This window comes from Agelaius phoeniceus, chromosome 24 (genome assembly GCF_051311805.1).
Source record: "Agelaius phoeniceus isolate bAgePho1 chromosome 24, bAgePho1.hap1, whole genome shotgun sequence".
Taxonomy (NCBI): domain Eukaryota; kingdom Metazoa; phylum Chordata; class Aves; order Passeriformes; family Icteridae; genus Agelaius; species Agelaius phoeniceus.
The window spans coordinates 2,435,398-2,457,461 of record NC_135288.1 but is presented as its reverse complement, the minus strand read 5'-3'; the positions used below and the strand labels follow the sequence as shown (position 1 = coordinate 2,457,461).

The 22,064-nt window shown below is 48.9% G+C and overlaps 1 protein-coding gene and 1 long non-coding RNA gene across 7 annotated transcripts in view; both read left to right on the top strand.

The window, feature by feature from the left end:
- Window positions 1-740: 740 nt before the first annotated feature.
- Window positions 741-5,894, top strand: LOC143695677 (uncharacterized). The gene is made up of 3 exons (XR_013185130.1): window positions 741-1,305; window positions 1,634-1,744; window positions 1,875-5,894. It is a non-coding gene; the product is annotated as an uncharacterized LOC143695677 (long non-coding RNA).
- A 3,369-nt stretch (window positions 5,895-9,263) lies between these two features.
- The window catches only part of SPEN (spen family transcriptional repressor), a 66,906-nt gene continuing 54,105 nt past the window's right edge, over window positions 9,264-22,064 (top strand). For 5 of the 6 annotated variants that reach the window (XM_077190326.1, XM_077190330.1, XM_077190329.1 and 2 more), the window contains exon 1: window positions 9,264-9,615. In XM_077190326.1, coding sequence (XP_077046441.1) covers window positions 9,533-9,615 — 83 coding nt within the window. In that variant the 5' untranslated portion in view covers window positions 9,264-9,532. Of the gene's footprint in view, window positions 9,616-19,272; window positions 19,296-22,064 lie in introns of those variants that run through there. The other variant, XM_077190328.1, reaches the window with a different exon arrangement.

Below are 22,064 nucleotides of genomic sequence, written 5' to 3'. Positions count from 1 at the left end.
TTTAATGAAAAACAGGAAAAAAATACACCCAGGAAAAAAAAAAAAAAAAAAAACCAAAAAAACCAAAACCAAAACAAAGAATGAAAAAGAAACAAAAAGGAAAAAAGCACAACAGAACCAAACCGCAGTAAGTGAAGCTGCAAATGCAACCCAATAGTCCGGATCAGACAATTCATGGCACAAAAAAAGGATAAATGGAACTGCAATGGCCGGCTTTGCTGTAGATCCAGGAGGAGGGATCAGCTCCTTTATCCCACCATCTCGCGCTACAAACACCACCATTTTTTTTTCCTTTCTCTTTTTTTTAAATACGCTTTGTTGGGGCGTTTTGTTTCGAGCCGAGGCGGCTGCACCACCCCCTGAGCCGGGGCTGCCGGAGCCGCTCGGGGGCTTCACTTTTACAGAGATCTCTTATTTTTCCCCGGCCTTGTGCAATCCTCTCCCTTTTATTACATGAGTTTGTTTTTTTTTTTCCTCTCCCCTCTGCGGGTATAAAGGTTTCTCTCCTCTCTCCAGCTTGGCTGCTTGTTCCAGAAGTTTCCACGGGGGCGGGGAGCCCCCACTGCGGCGGCTTTGCCGCAGCGCCGGGCAGGAGGAGGAGGAGGATGCGGAGGATGCGCCACCTCTCCCTGGCTGGGAGCCTCATTCCAAGCCGCTCCCCCTTGCTCCGTTCCCCAGCCTTGAAAACAGAGCGCTGGGAGGTGTTTGCAACTTGGAGGGGTTTGGGGTTTTTTGGTTTTTTTTTGGGGGGTTTTTTTTTTTTGGTGGGTTTGTTTTTTTTATTTTTTCCCTCTAAATAAATGGAAAGCAGAGCTGTCGCTGATGGAGATGGATGAGGCAGGGCTGGCAGCGCCGCAGCTCTGCTCCGGCGTGGCCATGGCACCGATGGCATAAGTGACCTTTCCCAGGCGGTGGGAGAGGGGATTCCCCCTCCGCCCCAGCATGCTCCTGCTGCCCGGAATTCATTTTAAATAGCAGGAGTATTATTTTTTATTTTCCTTCCCCCCTCCCATTTCTCTTTCACTGTTTTGTTTTGGTTTTGTTGTTTTGTTTTGTTTTTTTGTTGGTTTTTTTTTTTTTCCCGAAGCTTCCTCATGATCTTTTATTTTTTTCCTCTGTGTGTTTTGAATTGCATTTTAAAATTGCCCAGCTGGAGACAAGGCTTGATTAGAGCTGGAACAATAGCTCCCTTTTATTAATAACGGGAAGGATTTACAATCGTACAGCACCTTCCTTGGAAAGCTTTCCAAACCATTTGCAAACACTCACAAATTTCAGATTGTGCAGCCCTTGGCTGTGAGGTGGGTAAGTATTTAATGGTGCCACCACCCAAAATCACCTCGGTGGCAAACCTCAATTTCTGAGTGCTTAAAAAGATGACAAATTTGGTTTGGGGTTTTTTTTTGGGATTTTTTTGTGGGGGTGGTGGGTGGGGTGGGGTGTGGGGCTGGCTAAAAGCTGTAACCTAAATCCGTACATGCAGAGCATTTGCTGCGTCCTGGGAACTGGGCTCTTCTCCCTCCAGCCACGCAGCTTTCCAGAGCCGAGCTGTGGATTTGCTGCATGTCAGTAAACATCTGCTGATGGATTTTTCTTTAATTTTTTTTTTTTTTAATCCATTCCCTTTTTGCAGTCCCTAAGTGACCTCCTGCAGCGCTGCCTCCACTGCGGTTCCAGCACTAATGTGTGTCCCTGCAGGCCAGAGTGACCTTGCTGGGGGGACTGGGCCCACCGAGCGATGCAGGTGCTCTGCTTTGATCCCAAATCCCTAAATCCCTGCACCCTTTTTTTTTTCTAGTACCTGCAGTTATGGGTTAAAGTTGTTTCATGCCTTATTTTTTCCTCTGTTTTGTTTGTTTGTTTATTTTTCCAAGGGAAACAATGTATTGTTTATGAAACCCTTCTCCCCAGCAGATCCCTGCAAACCACGCAGGGATCCAGGAGTCACCCAGGCAGTGGGATCTGGCCTTGCCAGAAACATGAGGGACAAGGCTTCAGCCATGCCTGCATGTGTCACACACGGGCCACACAAACCCACAATGTTCCTGTGGTTACTTCTGTCTGCAGAGCATCAGTGGGTCCCAGGGCTTCCCCTTCCCACTGCTTGCTGCTTCACAAAGGCTGATGCTTCTGGAAAAAGCTCTGCCTTGTGGCCTTTAAAATAAATAAATAAAGCAGCGCTGCTGTGGATTAGTCATCCTTATTTTTGAAGGAAGCTGTTTGCCAGCGCTGTCCGAATCACGCATGTGCGTGTGAGATGGGAACTCCAGAAGGCTGCTAACGTGCCCTGCTCGCTGCTCCTTGGAGCTCAGCCACCCGGCCTTCGTTGAGCTGCTCCTGGCAGGTGGAAAAACCAACAGTCCAGCTTTCCAGACCTTTCCCTCCTTTTTTTTTTTTCAGTGTTGGAATCTGCATTGGCAGGTGTGCAAATGTGGAGACTGTAACAGCAGCAAGTGAGGATGGATGAGGTGTTTTCTGGGGTCATATCCAACTCCAGAGAAGAAACCCTGGTGATTTATAATTTTTTTCTTGACTCTGGTAGATTTTATTCTGAGCTCCACTGTATCTTGTGAGAAGACTGAGTTTGACCCTCTTGGCTGCTAAAAATGGTTCTGTTTTTAAACCTTGGTGCTTTTTCCCTTCCCTGTGGTCATGCAGAAGAGCAAGCAGTGCAATTAAACAGTACAGCAAAGGGCAGCTCCCTCCCCCTTTCCCTTTCAAAAAATCCAGAGTTGTGTGTCTTGAACTGCTGCATAGGCAGAAAACATACAAAGCCCTTGTCAGCATTGTGCTGATGTGTGGCACGTTTAAAAAAATACACACAAAAGGGGTGGGGAGAGCTGGTGCCTCCAGGGAGCAAAACTGTGGGGCCCCTTTCCCTCCAAGCCCACAGACCTACGTGGGATAGTCTATTCCTCCTAATTTTGCTCAGGCAAAGGCAGAGGAGGTCGGAGGGAGTGTTGAACATCTTAAATGGTGTTAATGAAGATCAGGGCCTTGAATTACATATTTTTTTCTCTGTGAACTTGCTCCCGTGAGATGCAGCTGGTTTGTTACTCCATTCCTCAGAGTCCTGCTCACTCCTGGAAGAAGGGAAACGCTTCCTTAGCGGGTGTCCTTTCTTTTGTTGTGTTGCAAAGGTAATAACCAGAGACCTGGTGCTGGTTTCTGCCCGGTCACACATGGCTTGGAGGCGCAGCTTCCCGCAGTCATTAGCGCACAGGGAGGGCTGGGGGTCGTTAGCCGCTCTTAATGAGGATATCACATCGGGATTCCATGCATGCCGCTGCCTGACCCGGCCCTGGAGAAGCCCCTCAGGAGAAATTATTTCACTGACTGGTTGCTGCAGGGATTTCTAGCACAGCTAGGGCATTATCCTTGTTTTTGGCCAAAATTAAGTGCAGGGTGGGGATGAGGTGGCCAGGCCAGGTTTCATACCCTGCTCCCTGTGGTAGGTGTGTGAACAGTGAGCCTAAAGCCTTGTTTGGAATAAGGTAGTGTGGACAGGGATTTGGATTTTATTCCTGCATTAGGGCTGTGTTGGTTTGGAGATACACCTTGTACTCTTCATAGGCCTTTGCTGGCAGGGAGGTTTGGAGGAGCAAGAAGCTGCCTGTTGGGATGATTCCACGTTTTTCAGGCTGGCACACCCTGTGGGACTCTAAATTACTTTCCTTTGGCAGTTTAGGATAAACGACTGAGAATTGCCTTGTGAGCACTGAACTTTTACCACCCTGAAGAGTTACTCGAGCTACATCCATGATATTTCCAAGCTAAACAAAACCTGAATTTCCAGTGCCAAAAAGCGATACAAACCTCCGCTCCTCCTCTGTTCAGGAGAAAACCACAGTCTTTCAAGCTTTGCTCTTAGCCCAAGGAGTTAAAAAGCTGCACTGTGAGATCTGCAGAGGTGAAAATAAAAGCCAAAGGCAGACGAGGAACTTCTCCCATGCCGTGTTGGAGGAGAGGCTTTAGAGCGCAGCAGGTGTTGATGCACAAATATTTTTCTTTGTGCTTTCTCTGGAGTGAAGGAGTGGTAACTCCACAGACATGGGGTCACTCCTCTTCATTTAAACACCCTCATGTTGCTGTGGTATCAAAATGGTGTTTGATGAAACCAAAGCTCAGATGGTGGTGGCTCAGAGTTTATTTTGTGCTCCAACCAATGCAAAATGTGGGGAAAGCAGCCTCTATCTTGCAGGTTTGGACTGTGAGGTTTGTGCTAAAGTCTTGTCCTGTAACATTCTCAGTGTAATTTCTGAGTTTTTTTTTCTCCTGGGCATTGCACACAGGTAAAAATCACATCTGGATGTAGATTTAATACAACAATTAAGTGTTAAAAATGGCAAAGTATAGGCTTTGGTGATCTAACCAGTCCTAGGGGATATCCTTTGCAGTCGTCCTGTTTGGGTATCAAATCACACAGAACTGTATTTTTTATGTTTGTTTTCTTTGGTTTTCCCTTAAAATGTGATCTTTTGCAGCCTGGATGGCCACAGTCCTGTCTAGCGATGAAAGCCCTGTGTTTGGGGAGAACCCTTGTGAGGTGAGCAGACACAGCTCTCTGGCACATGGTTGCACAGGAATTTGAGAGCAGGGGGAAGCAGGGCAGAAGCTGGCACTGTGATATTCCTGTGATATTCCTGTGATTTTTTTTTTTCCCAACAGGCTAAAAAAAAAGGTGTTCTTTCTAATATTTCTTTCTACCACACCATAAGCAAGAGTAAACTCTTTTGCAGTGCTGTGTTGGCATGTAGGTTTTGATTGTGTGGCTTAACCATCACACTGAGTTCTGCTGCTGAAGAAACCTCTGGTTCTTTGTTTTGAAGGAATTTAAAAAAAAATTAAAATTCCTTCCTTTGAAGGAATTTTAAAAACAGAAATGTGCTTTTATACAGAGATAAAAGTGGGTTCAATGTCAACTGAAGTCCAGGGGCCCCTGTATCCTGGGCTGTGGGATGTGGCTGTGTTAAACCACTGGCTAAAATGGTGGCATTTTGTGGCAGCTCCCGTCCCTGGCACCGTGGATAAGAACACCACAGGGAAGAGCGTCAGAAATAAATTACTACATGTTGCATTTCCAAAAACATGAAGGGAGTTTTCTGCCCAAAGTCATCTCATCAGGAAGATTTGGAGCTCTAACCCTCAAAAAGAACTGAAATCAAGAGGTTCATTAATATAAATCCTGTGCTTTGTGTTGGTTAAGTCTCCAGAACCTGGCTCTGTGCTTCAAGTGTTTTCAGCCCCTAAGCCCATAGCCTCTGTCTTGGCAACAAATGGGCCTAAATATCAAACAGCACCAATTCTTTCTTGGAGAAAACGAGCATAAAGCAGAGTGGGTAAGCTATAAAATTAGGCCAATAATTCAGGCTGGTTTAAAAAGGACATAAAAGCCTAGCTGGGAATTTGATATTCAGCTGTCATAGTGTTATTTTAATAAATACTATCAATGAGCAAGGAAGACCTGTAAATACATTTTATCCTGACAAGATGGTGGCTGGAGCTGGCTGGCTCAAACAAAGGAACACTCTGAGTCTTTCTTGGGGCTCTTTGCTGGGAAACCTCCTGCTTTTTTACAGAAAGCAAAGGAACTTGCTGTGCACTGGTGGTGGGGAGAACCCTCATGTTCCTGCTCAGATCCCCCTGAATCCCAGCCGATGTGGCCAGGGAGAGGTGTAATGTCCCCCTTTCCCAGCACAGCACACAGAGATGTTGCTGAGCCAGACCTGAGGGTAGGAAGTTACGGTCTGAGCCAACAGAGTCCTGGTTGCTGTCCCTGTGCAGGATCTGATCTTTGCTTTTTGAAAGGTTTGCTGAGCAGCCTCAGTGATGCGCGGCAGCTCCGCTGCTCGGGAAAGGCGCCGTGTTCAAAATGGATAAACCTGCCTTTTGAAGCATTGTGTCTGCCCACTTCTATTTATTGGTTTTTCCTCCTCAAAGAGAGGCTGCTGTGTGGACCCCAAGGATGTTTTCTGCTTCTCCTGCCTTTTTTTTCCCTTCAAACTGGAGAGCTGCTAACTTTATTAGCTCCTTATATGGCAGCCCCATTTTCTCACGCCTTTAATGGTTCTCTTTTGATCTGTCCTGTTCTTGCCTTGCTTTTCCTGACATGAACGTGGTGTTCAAGCTGAGATGGGTTTATAACCTGCTCCCTCACTAATAAATGGCCTGGCACTTTAATCCTCTCCAAGTACTGATAAGAAACATCCAAATGTTTTAACTGTGGGGCTGGCTGAGTTGTCCAGAGATAGCCGGGCTCTCAGCTACACCCTCCCAGGAGTAATTTAAATTGTTCCTTGCAGTGTGTATCCCAAAGGCCGAGGGTCATGGAGAGCAGCTCAGCTCCCCTTGTCCTGAGCTGCTTGGCCCCTGGGAAGGGCAGCACACAGGGCAGTGCAGCCGTGCCTCACCCCTGGGTGCTCCTCACGCTGTCGCTCATGGAGGACACTGGGCTGGCACAGATGTGTGTCTGTTCTGCAGACACAAAGATGGTGTTGGTCTTTTGTCACAGCCCCTCTGGCCTGCTGAGGGGAGGGTTGTACCTGCTCTGCTCTCCAGCCTGGGTCTGTGTTCTTTAAAATCTTCGACTGAGCTGGGGGGATCTGGTTACAGCAGCATCGCTGGTGTGGTTGCAACTAGGAACAGCTTCCCTGCAAAGCATTTGAAGAGTATCACCATGGTCCAGAGCTTTGTTTTGTGTCACCAGCCGAGCTTTGTGCTGCTCTTCCAGCTGGCTGTTGTGTAAATGGAACCCTCCTGGCACTCGTCTCAACCCTCTCCTGTCAACAGAGTCGATGGCTTTGTTTGTGACAGCTCCCAGCCCCTGTGTGTCCTGTGAGATGGCCGGGTGACAGCAGTGACTCCGTGTGAGATTCCCTGGAAGCACCTAGGAGGTGGTGTGGTTTCCTCATGTCCCTTGGAGATGCCACCCCAGCAGGGAGAAAGAACAATTGGGATTGCAGCTGCAGCAAGTGCCCTCCATCAGAGAGGGAGAATTTGTCATGGAAAAGCTGTTTGATTTTTTGGTGGTTTTGGTTTGGGTTTTTCCTCTCTGAAATGGAGAGCCCCTTAAAGGTAGAGACAGGTACAAACTGCTCCTTGGGCTTCCCATCAGGTAAAAAAATGGAAAGCTGAACCCAGTTCCACACTGGAAGCGCCAGTGGAGCGTGTTGGCAGCACATTTGTGCACGTGGCTCCATCACACGTTTTGAATAATAGATGGTTTGCGTGCAAGGAGTTGTTGGGGTTTTTAATTAATCAGTAGATCCCAGTTTGGCGGAGCCCATCATCACTGGGGAAACTGAGGCACGGGGCTGCCAAAGGATGGGCTTGCAGCCACTGGAGTCGGGGATAAGGCTCGGGGCCACCACTGACCGAGTCCATGTGCGTCAGAGATGTGATTAAATCAGGAGATTTGCATGTTTGTTAAGCCACTACAGCTCGGTGACTTTGACCAGTAGCAAGGTGGACTTGTTGCCGGAAGGTTACGGTGTCTGGCTGGACTGGGTGGCAAAAGGCAGCTCTGACAAATAAAACATGGGTTTGATCAATACCAAAACGTCATCAGGAGACTTTGGCCATGGAAAATACTGAAATACAGGTTTGCTCTGTGGTGAAAGCAGTGAAGGCTTTAAACACCAACACTCCTGGCTGTGGGTGTGTGTTTTATCCTGACCTCACAATGGGATCTAATTTTCATTTTGGGACATAGAAATAGGTGCCTTTTCAGTGCAGTGGCATATTTCGGTGGAAAAGAAGATCTTGTGGGTTAAAAAATGTCTAATTGTGTGTTGCAGAGCTGGGGTGTGACATGTCAGACAACTAGAGACTGGTGATACTGGCAATGGGTGATTTCTTCACCCCGTGTTAATTAAGGAGCTGTGCCAGCCCCCGTGGGGGAGCGGGAGGTGAATCCTTCCCACAGTGGGAGTTTCTCCCGTGTGGTTTGCAGGGCAGCCCGGTCTCCCTTCTGTTGGGGGAAGTACAACTCAGGACACCCTGCCTGGGTGGAGGGAGTGTCCCAGGGTGACACATTGTCCCTGCGTCAGTGGAGGGGAGCACGGGGAGCAGCCAAGGGGGTTTGGGGATCCCCCTGCAGCCCCACTGGCGGCTCCTGCTGCTCTGGCCTTTGGAGCCATTAGACCCCAGAGCCAGGGCACTGTGGGGCCCTCCCTGCCATCACCTCAATTAATTTTTTACCTGTCTGCCCAGTGGCCACGGCTGGGTGTGTGCTCACCTGGGGATGAAGGTAGTTGGTGCCCCAGGATTTTGGAATCTTTATGGGATTTGGGGGAGCTGTAGGTTTGGGGGTCAACAGGGCCCCCTTGGCTGGATGAAGCCCCTTCGAGCTGTGCCAGCAGGACCTTGCCCTTGCAGTGCAACTTGTTCTGTCTCTCACAGCTCCCTGTTCCAACTGCCCCAGCCCAGCACTGTGAGTCTCCCAGCCCCTTTTCTCACAGCTCCATCACAACTCCCAGAGCCCCCGTACATTTATCACAGGCCCTCACTACAATTCTTGCAGAGCCTGTTACAACTCTCACAGCCCCATTACAATTTTCAAAGCCCCTGTAATGATCCTCACAGCCCCCCAATAAGACTATTGTGTCTGAGTCTCCCACTGTTTCACAATCCTAATTATCTCGTCACCCCATTTCCCACACCCCTACCCCAATTCTTTCATCCCCCCATTTCCCACACCCCCACCCCAATTCTCTTGTCTCGTCCCCCCAATTCTCTCGTCCCCCCGTTTCCCACACTCCCCCAATTCTCTCAGTCCCCCACCCCAATTCTCCTGTCCCCACGTTTCTCACACTCCCCCAATTCTCTCGTCCCCCCAATTCTCTCACCCCCTCCCCAATTCTCTCGTCCCCCCAATTCTCTCACCCCCTCCCCAATTCTCTCGTCCCCCCGTTTCTCACACCCCCACTGCCCCCGCCCGTTCCGCGCACGCGCACTCCCGCTCCCCTCCCTCCCCGCGCGGGGCGTTGCGCGCTCTCGCCCCGCCCCCCCTCCGGCCCCGCGGCGCGCGCCCTGGGGCGCAGTGCGCCTGCGCGGGGGCCCCCGTGTGGCGCTGCGCGAGGCGCGGGCAAGGGAAGGGAAAAGGGAAGGGGAGGGGGGGCGAGCGAGCGAGCGAGCGCGGCCGGGCCGGCGGAGCAGCGGGAGCGCGGGGGGGGAAGGAGGAGGAGGCGGCGGCGGGGGCGCCGCGCTGCCGCTGCCGGAGGAGGAGCAGGAGGAGGCAGCGGGAGCGAGCGAGCGGGCGGCGCGGCGGGGGGAGCCGGCGAGGGAGCGCAGCCGCGGCGGAGAGCGAGCCCGGCGCCCGGCAGCCGGCCCGGCGGGCAGGGGGCCCCCCCGGCGGGGATGGTGCGGTCCGGCGGCCGGTGGCGCTGAGGGCGGCCGGGCCCCGCGGCGGAAGGGGCGGAGGGCGAGGCGGAGGCGGCGGCGGGCGGCGAGCGGCGGCCGGCGGCGCGGCGCGGGGGCAGGCGGCGGCCGGGAGCCGGGGCACGGGCGGCGGGCTCGCCCCGCGCCGCGCAGCATGGTCCGGGAAACCAGGCACCTCTGGGTGGGCAACCTGCCGGAGAACGTGCGCGAGGAGAAGATCATCGAGCACTTCAAGCGGTGAGTGGGGAGCGGCGACGGGGCCCCGTCCGGCCCGACCCGACCTGCGGTGTGGGGAAAAACGAGGGGAAAGACGTGGGAAAGGGGGGGAGGAGTGCGCGGGGACGGCGGTTCCCGTGGAGAGGAGGAGGAAAACAGCGCTGTAAATAACCCGCGCCATGGCGGGATCGGCGGCGCGGCCGGAGCGGGGAAATACAAAAATGGCTAAAAATGGACCCGAAACGACGGAGCAGCAGCGAGTGAGGCTCGAAGGTCGGCACGGAGCGGCTCCCATGCCGAGGATGTCGGGAGGCAGCGCTGAGCCTGGCCGACTTGTTTTCCATTCCATTCTTTTTTTTTTTTTTCCTAAATTATTCAACGCTCGGACTTTTTTTCTATTTATTTTCGCCTATTTCACTGCGTTTCCCTCCCACCTGGAGCTGTGGAGGATGCTGCGTGTCCCCCCGAGGTGCAGCGAGCTGTGGGAACCGAAGCGCCTGCAGCTGCGAAAACGTGACTCTGGGGGAAAAAAAAAATCACACAAACCCACGGAGAAAACACGGGATCCTGCACGCGGGAAGCACTCTGGACTCCTATCGTGCTATCGTGCTGGGTTGTTTTTTCCTTGTTTTTTTTTTTTTTTTTATTTTTTTATTGCATAGGTTAATCCCGCTCATAAGGAAGTAGTAGCTGTTTGCATGGTTGGGTTTTTTTCCTCCTCCCTCCGTCTTTCCCTGCGAGGAGGAGGAGGAAGAGACTTCTTCCCCACCGCCTCAGCAACACCTTTTTCCTGTGGAAATGCTCTCAAGTTGATACACCCTACGCTGGAAGCTGGTTTTTAGGAAGAAAAAGAGAGTAACGAGCCCTGCTCAGCTCGTGGCCCCTCCAGGCGCTTTGCTTTAATCCCACCAGCAGCAGAAAAAAATGGATTTTGAAGCTTCCTTTAATCTTCCTGTGCTGGAAAAATGACGGAGCGTCCTTAATAATGAGTCACCATGGGAAAAATAGATGCGGTGACACCGAGGGGGAGAAAGGAAGGTCCCAGCGCTTCTTCCCTGGTTTCTGGTCGTCTGTTGTGGAAGGACTGGGGGTCTCGCATCCCCCTCCATCCTCCTGGCCTCAGCTGCTGCAGCAGCCAAACCCCATCTCTGCATCCTCATCGCTCTGAAATTGCCCTGTTTTAATCAAGCTTCACCTTTTTTCACCTTTATTATCCCCCTGAGCCAAGAATTTGCCTCTTGGTGAAGGCGCGGGATGGTGGATGTGTATTCAGGGTGGTTTGTCGTGTCCCTCAAGTCCTGGTTACGTGACCCAGTGCTGTTTACAAAGCCAGGTTTTGGGGGGAAAAGGCTCGATCTGGAGTTATTTGGTTAATTCCAGCCATAACTAGCTGAGGGAACAGGCGCTCCACAGTGCAAATCTGACATTCCTCGGTTTTATTTTGTCCAGTCCTCCTCCTTTTATAAGATGTATTAAAGGAGGGAAAAAGTTGCCATGGTACTGTTGCTTGGAGATGGATGGGAAAAATGGCAGGCGCTGAATTAATTACCTTTTTTTGGTTGTTTTTACCTCGGCAAATTGCGATCGGAGGTTTGGGAGGAAGCTTCGTAGCCAGGCATTTCTCCCTGGTGATTTTTGCCCGGGATTTGTGTGTTCGGATGAGGCTGATCCCACGGCAGTAAACAGTTAAAACACGCTTCAGCCCTTTGGCTGCAGGTACTAAAGCAGGGGGAGGGAATGACACGCCGCCTCCGAATGCTGGTGGGATGTACCCACTGGAATATTTGTGGCTGGAAAAGGGGCGAGGGGGTGAGCGGGGAGCCGGCTCCGAGGCTCGGCGTGTAGGTGCTGTAGGTGGACAATGGAGCAAGGCTTCCTTTGTATGCCCGTGCTCGCCTGGGGGAAGGGACAGGCGCTGCACAAGGCTCTCGCAGCACGGTGGGATTCTCCACAGGGAAGGGAATGGAAGGGAAGCGGCTGGCCGGCCGTGGAGGTGGCAAGGGGAAGGCTCCCTCCTTGGAAAGGACGCTGTAGTCGGGAAAGTCCTCTCGGAGGGAGCGGGGCTTGGCAGAGCCCGGTTCCCACCCATCCCCCAGCCTGGGAATAGGGCGAAGGAGGAGGCTGAGCCATGGGAGCGGGGCGAGCTTTGGGGGAAAACCGCCCAAAACCTCGCTGGGCTGCGGCCGGGAATCGCCTCACCCCCCAGCCTCTGAGCAGCTCAGCCGAGTGTTTGTTTTTCCACTGGGCTTGGGAAATACTGTCCTTCCCAGATGGAAGCATGTTGGCTGGGCTGTTGCACGGTGCCTGTTTGAGAAACAACCATCTTGTTTCCAAAGAAGCAAAAATTCAGGGAAAACTCCTAAAACTTATAGCTCGGCAGGAGTATGGAGGGTTTGCTGCCTCTCCTCCCCCCCCTTCACTTAACCACCGACTGTGGGAACCTTGCTGGGATTTGCAGCCTCATAAGGAATTCTATAAAGAAATGAATTAAGAATTTCGAAGAAATACATGTTTTTATTCTTTCCCCCCAAATGCTGCTGATTGGTTTGTTTAGTTTACTGAGGTGAATGGAAATAACACTCCTGCTGTGAATTCTTCTCTCAAATTAGAGAATACTGAAGCTGGTCTCAAGAAGTACTGGCTTACATGAGCAGTGCTATTTTTTCCCTTAGAAGCCCTTTTAAAAATCTGTTTCCTTGGTATTAAAGGGGATTGCAAAGGAGAGATTCTCCATGCATTTAAATACATTGACGTTGTTTTTCAGTTTCTTACCCAAATACTCCCTTTTCAAAACCCAATACTCTGTATTTCCTTTCAACTGAGCTATTAAGGCACCGTGAAATAGAAACGCAGCCGGTGCCAGGATTGGAGATCCACTGTTCAGGTGGAATAAGTAGCAAATCCGAGTTATGATCTGGGAGATGTGAGCTTGGGGAAGTGGTGGGAGCAGTGGTTTGGGTTCACCTAATTAATGCTGGAAAAAACCCGTCGTTCACCATCACTGAAACAGATGCTCAGCAGCTTGCAGAACAAGGCGACTAAATATAGTAACAGTTGTCCCCAACACAAGTGCTGCCCTTCCATATTTTTTTTCCCTCCCTATGTTTTCTTCCAGTTACCTGAAAGAACATGGCTTTGTGCCTTTACTGGTGTTTTAAAGGGCAAAGAGGAGTAAAAGCCTCTTAATGATGGACCATGTGACTGCTGTGTGCAATCTCCTGTGCTGGGGGAGAATTAAGACATTCACAGTGGTGACCAAGTCCAGGAGAAACCCTGGATTTCAGGAAACAAAAGTGCTCCTTGAAAGTCAACGGAATACACTGCAGATCAGGGCAATCTTGGAGAAAATAAATAACTTTTAAGGATTTTTTGGGGGTAGGAAATGGGCTTTGTTTGGCATTGCTGTGTTCCAGTGTCTGTCTCGCAGGAGATGCTTTGGATGCCTCCTGGAGAAGTGGTTAAAGGCATTTTAAACATAGCTGCAAAAAACCTGCCGTGACAGTGAGTGTCTGTTCTCAGTAATTCCTAGAGAATATTTGGTCAGTTTGTGAGTAAATGTTTTGTCTTGATGGCTTGGAGTGTTATTTTGGCCTGGGAGGGTGAAATCTGTGCCTTCTGCTCTGTGTCACTGCTGTGGACTGAGGTGATGTAGGGGAATTTTGGTAGCTCTGGTGCAGGCTGTGACCTGGGGAGAATGGTGACGGCCACTGCTGCTGTTGAACACTTGGAGGAAAAATTTCTCATGTCAGACACTGGCAGGTCTTGCAGTGCCTTTCCACAGGAACTGGCTTGAGTCAGAGGAAAAAGTGCTCCTGGTTTTCTAGCAAAGCTCTTAAATGTGTTCCCTGGCATTTTTTGGTGATCACTGGTCAGTAAGTCCTTGGATATCACTTGGGATGGTTATCCTAACTCAGCTCAGCCCATACAGATCTCTATCCAGGTGTATTTTTATTGTAGGAAAATACAGAAGTAAGGCCACAGAACTGTTCCTGTGTCATCGCTCTGTTTGTGTCACTTCAGGCATTTTCACAGATTAGGTACTGCTTTTTCCAGCCCAGAGCTGTGAAGGAGGGGAGGGTGCAGTTTACACCTGTGTTTTACTGGAGTGATGTCTGGAGTCATGGGCAGCATCAGAACTTGTTGGTGCTGGTTTTACAAACACTTCCAGTAACGTAATCCAGAGACCACAGTAGGATGTTTGGTTGGGAGACTGGGGCAGGGGGATTAAAATAATTGCCCAGACTCAGAAGGGGAATTCTTTTGGTGGGTTCCAGTGGGTGTTAGCCCATGGAGCGTAGGTTGCTCAGTCAGGTGGCTCCTTGGGGTGATGGTGGGGGCAAACTGCCATCAGATCTTTATTAATTCTGTTCCTGGTACTGATCCCAGGTGCCCTAAAGCAGCACAGGCACCACCTCCATGGCAGCCCAGCTTGTTGCCCAGCGGTGTCTGCCTGCAGCTGCCTCCTGGTTCCCCAGGCTGAGTCCAGAGCGTGGCTCCTGAGCAGGCTGAGATCCACTGCTGCCTGCTCCGGCTTCTGCTCAGTGCCTGCACTTGAGGGGGCAGCTGGTTGACGCCACACTGGCCAAGGCTGGGTAATTATTTCAAAGAAACTTAATGAAAAGCCACAAAGAGTGTAGATTTGGACTGAGCTTCTATTAAGTGGTTTTATATGCTGAGCTCTGGTAGAAAGATAAGTTGATGATACTTGGTCACAAAATTCTGTCATCTGCTGAGCCTGACTGGCATTGTTTCTTCTCTGAAGTTTCTTCAAAGGTCCAGGCTGTGTTTAGTTGTGATTATTTGTATCAGCAGCTTCTGTTGTTGCTGAGCCGTTCAAGAGCCATGTTGGCTTTTGGTATTTCTTGCCCTTAGTGTAAATTCATTTAGTACAACAGTAAAATAATCCCTGCAGAGTACAAGAAAACAGATTCACATGTTGAGAACTTACCAGTCCAGTGAGGCATACAAAGGTATTAAATCAATTCATCAGGTCAGAACAGGAGATGAACAAAGGCTTAAATTCACTTTGTGATAGCCTTGTTTACTGGTTTTTTATTCCTTCTTGCTTTTCATAGGCCAGAAAGTCATGCCAAGTTCCCTGGCAAATGACCTTATTGACGTCTTAAGGTGTGTCCAAAATTAGGACCTTGTCTTTGCTGAGGGCAAAGAGGCACTCACTGCCTTTCCATAAAAAAGGAAGTAAATAACCAAATGAGTGGAAGGCAGATACTGGATGAGGTGATGAGTCAGGGTGGACCTGGGGCTCCTCAGGAGCTTTGTTTTTGTGAGCTGATGTGTCACAACTGCAGCTTGTCTTGCTGTTGTGGTGGTTTCACACTGCTGTTGGGTTGTGAGGAAGAGGAGGAGGTGCCCTTTTGCATGTGAAGTGTGAAGAGGCACCTGAGAAATAACAAACACCAAAACTGTTCTCTGAGGATGTTTGCAAAGGGGCAGAGCTGAGGGTTACCCCTCTTGGCTGCTTTTAGGCTGCTGAAGGTTTTGGGAGAGTTGCAGTTGGGTGTGAGTTGTGGAGCTGCCACTGGGTTGGATATGCTCTGGATTTGTAGCTACCAAAAATAAGAAGCAGTGAGATATTTCACTTGTGTTTTTGATTAAGTTCATTGAACTTGCTGAGGACTGAGAACGCCCTGAAACCAAAGACTGCAAGGACAAACATTCCTAAACGATGAATTGAGGAATAAACTAGAAAAATGATTGCTCTCCATAATAAGATTCTGCGTTTAGCTGCATCTTTGGCATGCTGATTTAGGAATCTTGTGGGAGGAACAGGAGCCTGAGGATGGAAATTCACAGTGTACAACCAGCCTTGCTGCTTTCCTTTTCTCAAGTTTTTGTGGTGTTCTGAAGATTCCTTGGACAGTTAATGAAAATCAGACAGAAGTTGCTTTTTTCATTGCCCAGGCTACAAGTCAGCTGTGTTTCCCACCTGGTGATTGTACAGACACAGTTATTTGGAGGTTTCACCTTTCTGCCTGGGGAGTAATGGCAGCTCAGATCTCCTGAAACCCATCTCCACCACTGTTCTGCAGCAGCACATTCAGAGGTGATGAAGGCTCCTGGACCATGAGTAAAACACAGCAAGTGCTGTGGTTTGTGCATTTCAGTAGTTACTGTTTAACCTGCTGTAATCATCTCCTGCAATCTGTAAAATCCTGCAGTGTGAAGATAACATCCTTCAGTAAAAGAACAAACATTGTTCCAGGCTTTTTATAAATACACCAGATACATCCCAGGGCCTCCTGCAGCCTGGTCTGTCAGCAGGAAAGATTGAAGGCAGCACCTTTGAATTTGGTGGAAACAACATCGTTCCTGGGATGGATTTTTTGGAAATGTGTTCTGCAGCTGTTGTGTGTGGCTGGCTCTGGACTAGAGTTTGTGTGTCTGTGCCTTGTGTGAGGTGCAGACGTTGGGGGTGACCTGGGTGAGAAGGAACAGAGTTTGGATGTGAAAGGATCAGTTTTCTGCTCAGACAAACTGATGGTGGGAGGAGAGCAGCAGTCTTTCGCAACAACCGTGTTCTGGTTAGAGGCTCGGACATTTTTAAGAACAAAAGGGAGCTTTTTTAGCTCCCTTTCTCTTCCCCTTTTTAGTCAGGCTCAACAACTTAAAACTGAAAGGGCTTTTTTTGTATGAGCACACTTTGATCTGGAGCTTCCGCATCTGATCAGAATGCCCTGAGAGTGCTCTCGTCTCTCCACTGAGAAGCCAGAGAAATCCAGATGTGTCTGGAAGGAGGGTGAAAGGATGATCTGCAGGGCTGTCTGTTGGATACTGCTGGTGAGGTAGTTCTGACCTGTGTGCGTTCCTCTTGGATGCCTCTCTGTCCAAATGGAGGAGCTTCCATGTCTTTTATTATTCCCAGTATGATAGGAAATGAGAGCTGTGTTCAGACCAAGTTCCTGTCACGAAGGTGGTCAAGGTACCCAGTCAGAGCTGGATTTGAAACCATCTTTCAGCTCAACACAAAGAACGGCCAGACTGTAAATGATTTTATTTCAGCAAGTAGTGAATCACCTACAGTTTTTCTCCAGGAAGAAAACTGACCTGGTTGTGTTTGCTATCCATGGGATTCATTGAGAGTAACTTGGTGTTCCTGTCACAGCTTTCCCCGTGTCTTTGCTGAGGTGTTCACGGCTTCCGCACGGCACAAAGCTCCGCGCCGCGGTCCATCTGCTCCTGCTGCCGGGTGAATACCTCCCGTCCTCATTAGCAGTGATGGCTGCCAAAGAGATCACAGAGGCTCCTTTAAATGCCCCTCTTTAGGCTCTCTGTGGCAGCTGCGGGTGACCTGTAATAGTTAATAGGGCAAAATAAGAAAAATAAATTGCCAAGTTGTATGTTGAAAGAAGTCATCTTTGGAGGGGAAAGAAGTCTTCCGGCCTCATTAGCATTCTTACTGTGAGGAGAATAAAAGCTCAGAGTGGATGAGTATCTCCCTTGTATATGTAATCAACATCTGATTTCATTTCACAGGATCTGTGAGATGCTGCTCTTAGGAAGGCAGCTGGATATGTATCCAGACAGCCAATGGCCAGCACAGTCACCGCCTTGTAATCAAAGTCTCAGTAAACCTTTGGTCTTTTTCTTAACTCTGAAAAAACTTATTGGATGAATTAGTAGCAGAGAATCTTTGCCACATTTAAAAAATAGAAGTGGCTTCAAGATTGATGTTGTAGATGATAACGCTGGTTGTGGGTATGGTGAGATACACCATTATGGGCAGCAGTTGAGCTCAGGAAGCATCTCTTCCTCTGCATCCTTTCAGAGTTTACAGCCCCTGGGTTGGCTGCAGTTAATGCTCTTGCCTGGCTTGTTTCAGTCTGATTTTGCAGCTTAAAGGTGAAGTTCATCACTGAAAGAGCACAACATGAGGGAGCAGCTTTCCCAGCAGTTGTATTGGTGTATCCTTGAAGCCCAGGAGGAGCCCTCTTGGTCTGGTAGTAAGTGTTCACCTCCAGATACAGCTCTGCTCAAGTCTTTGGTGTGGGGAGGCCTCCTTTAAGCCAGCTCATAAAGCCGAGGTGTGAAACCTCGCCTGTTGTTGCGATGAAACTCAAGTTTCCAGCTCAGCTTTGCAAAACCTCGACTTCGAGTTGCACTAGAAGGAAAGCCATTAAAGTCTGGCTGGGTCAGGAGCTCGGCTCTGGAAAGTCCCAGGCTGTGGAGTAAGTGCCTGGAGCGCAGGTAGTCACTGCAGACAAAACACACCCGAGTGTGTGCCAGGCTCTTGCCGGGCGCTTGTCAGTGGGGAATATTATTTTCCTTGGGCTGACACCTGGCTCACGCCAAGGACTGTGCTGCCAGTTGGTTTAGTCACAGGGACAAGCACTTTCTCCAGGGCGATGGAAGCGGTGAGTCATGAAGCAACGAAATAACATTTGCACATCTGTGTTTGGTGACTGGCTGGTGTGGCAGAGCGGGAGTGGCTGGACTGGCTGGGAACTGGCTGGATTTCCTCCCTGGTGTCAAGATCATAACCTCTTAGCATTGGTGAGCTTTTGTGATTGGGGATTTGACTGAGAGTCCTTGGATCTGTGGCTGATTTCTGTCGGAAATTAATTTCAAGTTGTCAAACCTGTGGGCTGAACTGATGCTAGTCACTAGTTCAAACCCAGTTGAAGTTTGAGGGGGGAGAGGAGTTCCATCACTTGAGGTGGTCTCAGGGACTGCAGACAGATAAACATTTTTTTTTCTTCTGAAGTACCATTTTCTGGAAAGCATACAAAACCTTGGAGAAGAGGTTGTAAATGTCTGTTGCTGGAGAAGTCTGTACCAGTGGGACCAAGACTTCCAAAATTCAAGATGATCCACATCTCAAGTGCTCTGTAGCGTGGCAGGGAGACCATAATGTTGTGACTCTGCATTTTCCTCCATCTGCTGCCGAATACATGCAAAGCAGAGCTTGGAGAAGCAAAAGTGAGATGGGGAATTACCCTTTCATGTAAGAATGAAAAAAAACTCGATTAATCAAGAGATTCCCCTACAGTTGCAATGCAGCGCATTCTTAACATCAAATCCAAACAAATCCTAAAATCAGTCACGCAAAAGAACAGGCTTGAGCAATTCCCCTGCAGAAAGTGTTGAACATAGGCTATCACCACTGGTGGTTTTGAAGCAAATCTGCAGATTATGCTTTAAGCTGGAAGAAAAAAAATGCCCTGGAGATGGAATTCGGCGGCTGTGCCTGGCGTGTAGGAACGTGAACGGTGCGCATCTGTGTAGGTTGGGGATAAAGAATCACAGCTCGTTGTGCTTGAGACAACACAGCTGAACATGCAGAGTTCCTACATATTTCTGTAACCTTTCTGTACTTCTACAAATAGTGATATTTATTCTGATCTGCTTGGAGAGCAAGACTGAAGTATTCCTGCCATGTGTATATATATCTTCCCTAATCAATTTTGAACCCATTTGCCAGTATCAGCTAAACCTGAGGGCGAAGGGGATATTCAGTCTCAGAGACATGACGTTCCTTTGAGTTTTGTGAAAACAAGCAGTTTTAATAGAGGAGAGAGACCTGATTAGCGACCCCATGGAGAGAAAAGCTGCAGTGAGAGCACAGCCCTTATTAGACATTAAAGAATCCACATGGGAGAGAGGTGTTCCTGACCGTGGGAAAAGCTGCAGTGGGAACTGGCAGTTATTGGACGCCAGAGAATTCGACCTCAAGACATGCATCCGTAAGAAATGAGTCTTCATTAGTTCTGCTCACAAAGCTGCTTTGATTTTTTTTTTTTTTAATAATATATATACCAATAAGCTATGGGTGCTTCTGTGCTTTTCCTTGATTGTTCCAAAGAAACAACTAGGAAAAGTGCCTTAGTAAGAGACTTTGTCTGTCCTGGCTGGCTGAGGTGGTTGTGCCTCGTCTGGTTACCCTGGCAGCTGTAAGTGGCTGATGTTGTGTTGAGCTCTTTGCTCCAGCACGGTGGAGCTCTGGCTGGGCTGATGCAATGCTGGGTTCTCCTGCACTGCCAGCAGCGGAACTGCTGACTGGGGTGGGGAGGATATTAAATGTAGCCCAGTGAGATGTTGCATGCATGGAGTGCTGAGAGGCGTTTTTATTCATCCAGCTTCGTGTAATCCCCATGTCCAAAGCATGGGTTCAGCTCCCCCGCCCTCCTCTTCACCCTGGTTTGAAAGGTTGCTGGGACTCCTCCTCGGGGCTGTTCCGTGTCCTGGGGGTCTTGCAGTGGAACTGGTCTGTGTTTTAAGGAATGGATGCACCTATATTCAGATGTGACCTGATGCCTGTTGGCTGTAACAGCTGATCTGTGGCAGAACTGGTTGTCATGGGGGTTGCAGAAAAATTTCTTGGTGTGTTGACTCTTGGATGAAATCCTTGCCACCAGAAGTGGGAGCTATGAAAAACCAGGTTTAAATATTCTGTTTCTTCCCTCTACGGTACATAACAATTCCATTTGTATATTAATACTTCAGCAGTATCCAAAAGGTTACTTTGCAGTAAAGACATAAATAAAATGTCTTCATTAGGAATCACTTTTACTTGGGGGTCTTAAAATGGCACATTTGGCTGAGCTGTAAAGAAAGAGGTGAGCACTTGTTCCAGCATGGCTTTATCTCCGGACTCTCTGATCTGTTGAGCGTTTTGCTCCTAAATACCAGAAGTATCAGGAGTATCAGTGAATGTGCCTATGCTAGCTTTTTAATTTCCTACTTTGTCATCTCTTAGGGAGGGATTACGAGTGCAGACAAAGCCCTGGCTGTTTTCTGTGCGTGGCAGGAACACGTGCTGTATCTCATTAACAAAACCCCTGTTTGTAGTCGGGAGTTGGGAGATTTCCCGTTGAGTGCTGCTGGGGGCCAGAGGGAGCCGCAGAGTCCAGAGGGATCCAGGTTTGAGTTGGAGCAGGAGTGTAGAAGTATGAGAGAGGTGCTCAGGATTCATCCCAGGATTGTCTGGCTGAGCTCTGTAACCTGGGTGATTGTTTCTGTTCCTGGATTTTGACGTTTCCCTGAAGATCTTTATTACTAGAAGAAGAGCTGCAGAGAATGCCCTGAAGAACGTTGTTTTTCTCCCCCCAAAGGTCAGAGTGCCAATAAAGATCACTCTAAACAGGTTTTAAAGCATCTCAGATTGTAATCTAGAAAATGATGGGAGCTTGGTAATTAGGGCATGTTTCTGAATCATTGTTGTCACAAGGGCTGTTCTTGGTGTGGCTGGAAAACCAGAGCTTCTTGTGATACAAGGAGCTTTTATTTTGCTTGGCACTGGGAAGGTGAAGGATTTCAAAGCTGCACATCTCCTGGATTTATCACTCATGGATGAGCTTTCCTACTTGTGATGCTCCGGAGTGCTGTCCCAGCCACTCGCTGTGTTTTATCTTTATAGACACAGCAATTGATCTGCACCAGTGCCCCCAGCACGGGTGAGAAACAGGAAGATCTGGAAACCATTGCACAGCAGGAGATGATGGTATGAGTTGCCATTATGGAATCATGGTGAGGATGGCTGACACTACTGGAGTTCTGCAGTGAATGGCTATGACTTCTTCAAAAGGAATCTGCAAGGAAGGAGAGGTGGTGGGGTAGCCCTGTGTGTTAGGAAGTGTTTGGATTGTCTAGAGGTTAATGATAGTGGTGACAGCATTCAGTGTTTATGGGAAAGAATGGTGGGAAGGCTAACAAGGCAAATATCCCAATGGGAATCTGTTCTAAACCACCCAGCCAGGAGACCAGTTTCATCTGAAGAGATAGATGAAATATTCTCTAAGCAGATGGGAGAAGCCTCATGATCACTCTTGTTCTTCTGGGGGACTTAAACCTACCACATGTCTGCTGTAAACATAGCAGAGAGGAAGCAGTCTGGGTAGTTTGTGGAGTGTGTGAAGGACACCATCGGTGAGGGAGCCAACCAGGACTTGGTATCGAGTTGTCCATAGTAAATACTGCTCCTGGTCTGCCCTGAGTGCAGCTGCTGGCCCAGGCAGTCCTACCAAGTGAAATGATCGTAGCTCAACAGGTGACGGTTCCCCACATTTGTTAGACTTAAAATTGAGTGTAGTTTTCCAGGATGGTGGAATTCTGCTTGTTTCTATCAAGATCTATCTCAATGAACTGGAATGATTTTCATCCCAGTCCTGTGCACACTCTTCTCAGTGGTCTGTCCCTGATTTTGGTGTCTGCTGCACATTAGTTACATTAATATTTATGAAACAGTCAATGCAATTTTGAGTGGTTTTTGTGTAGATGTCTTGATTTTTCTGTGTCTCTCAGTCCTTAAGTCTCCTTCCATGCCAGGCATGTGATGATACTGTCAGCTTTTGAGTAATGTTCTGCATTACTTGAGGCACAGTTTAATTCCAAAGACATGTGCTGCTCAGGTCTGAAGATGGTGAAATACCACCTTATATCGCTCTGCATATGAAATTGCCTTTCTAAAAAAAAAATTATAAGTGTATATATAAATTTTATAGCACTAAAGCAGG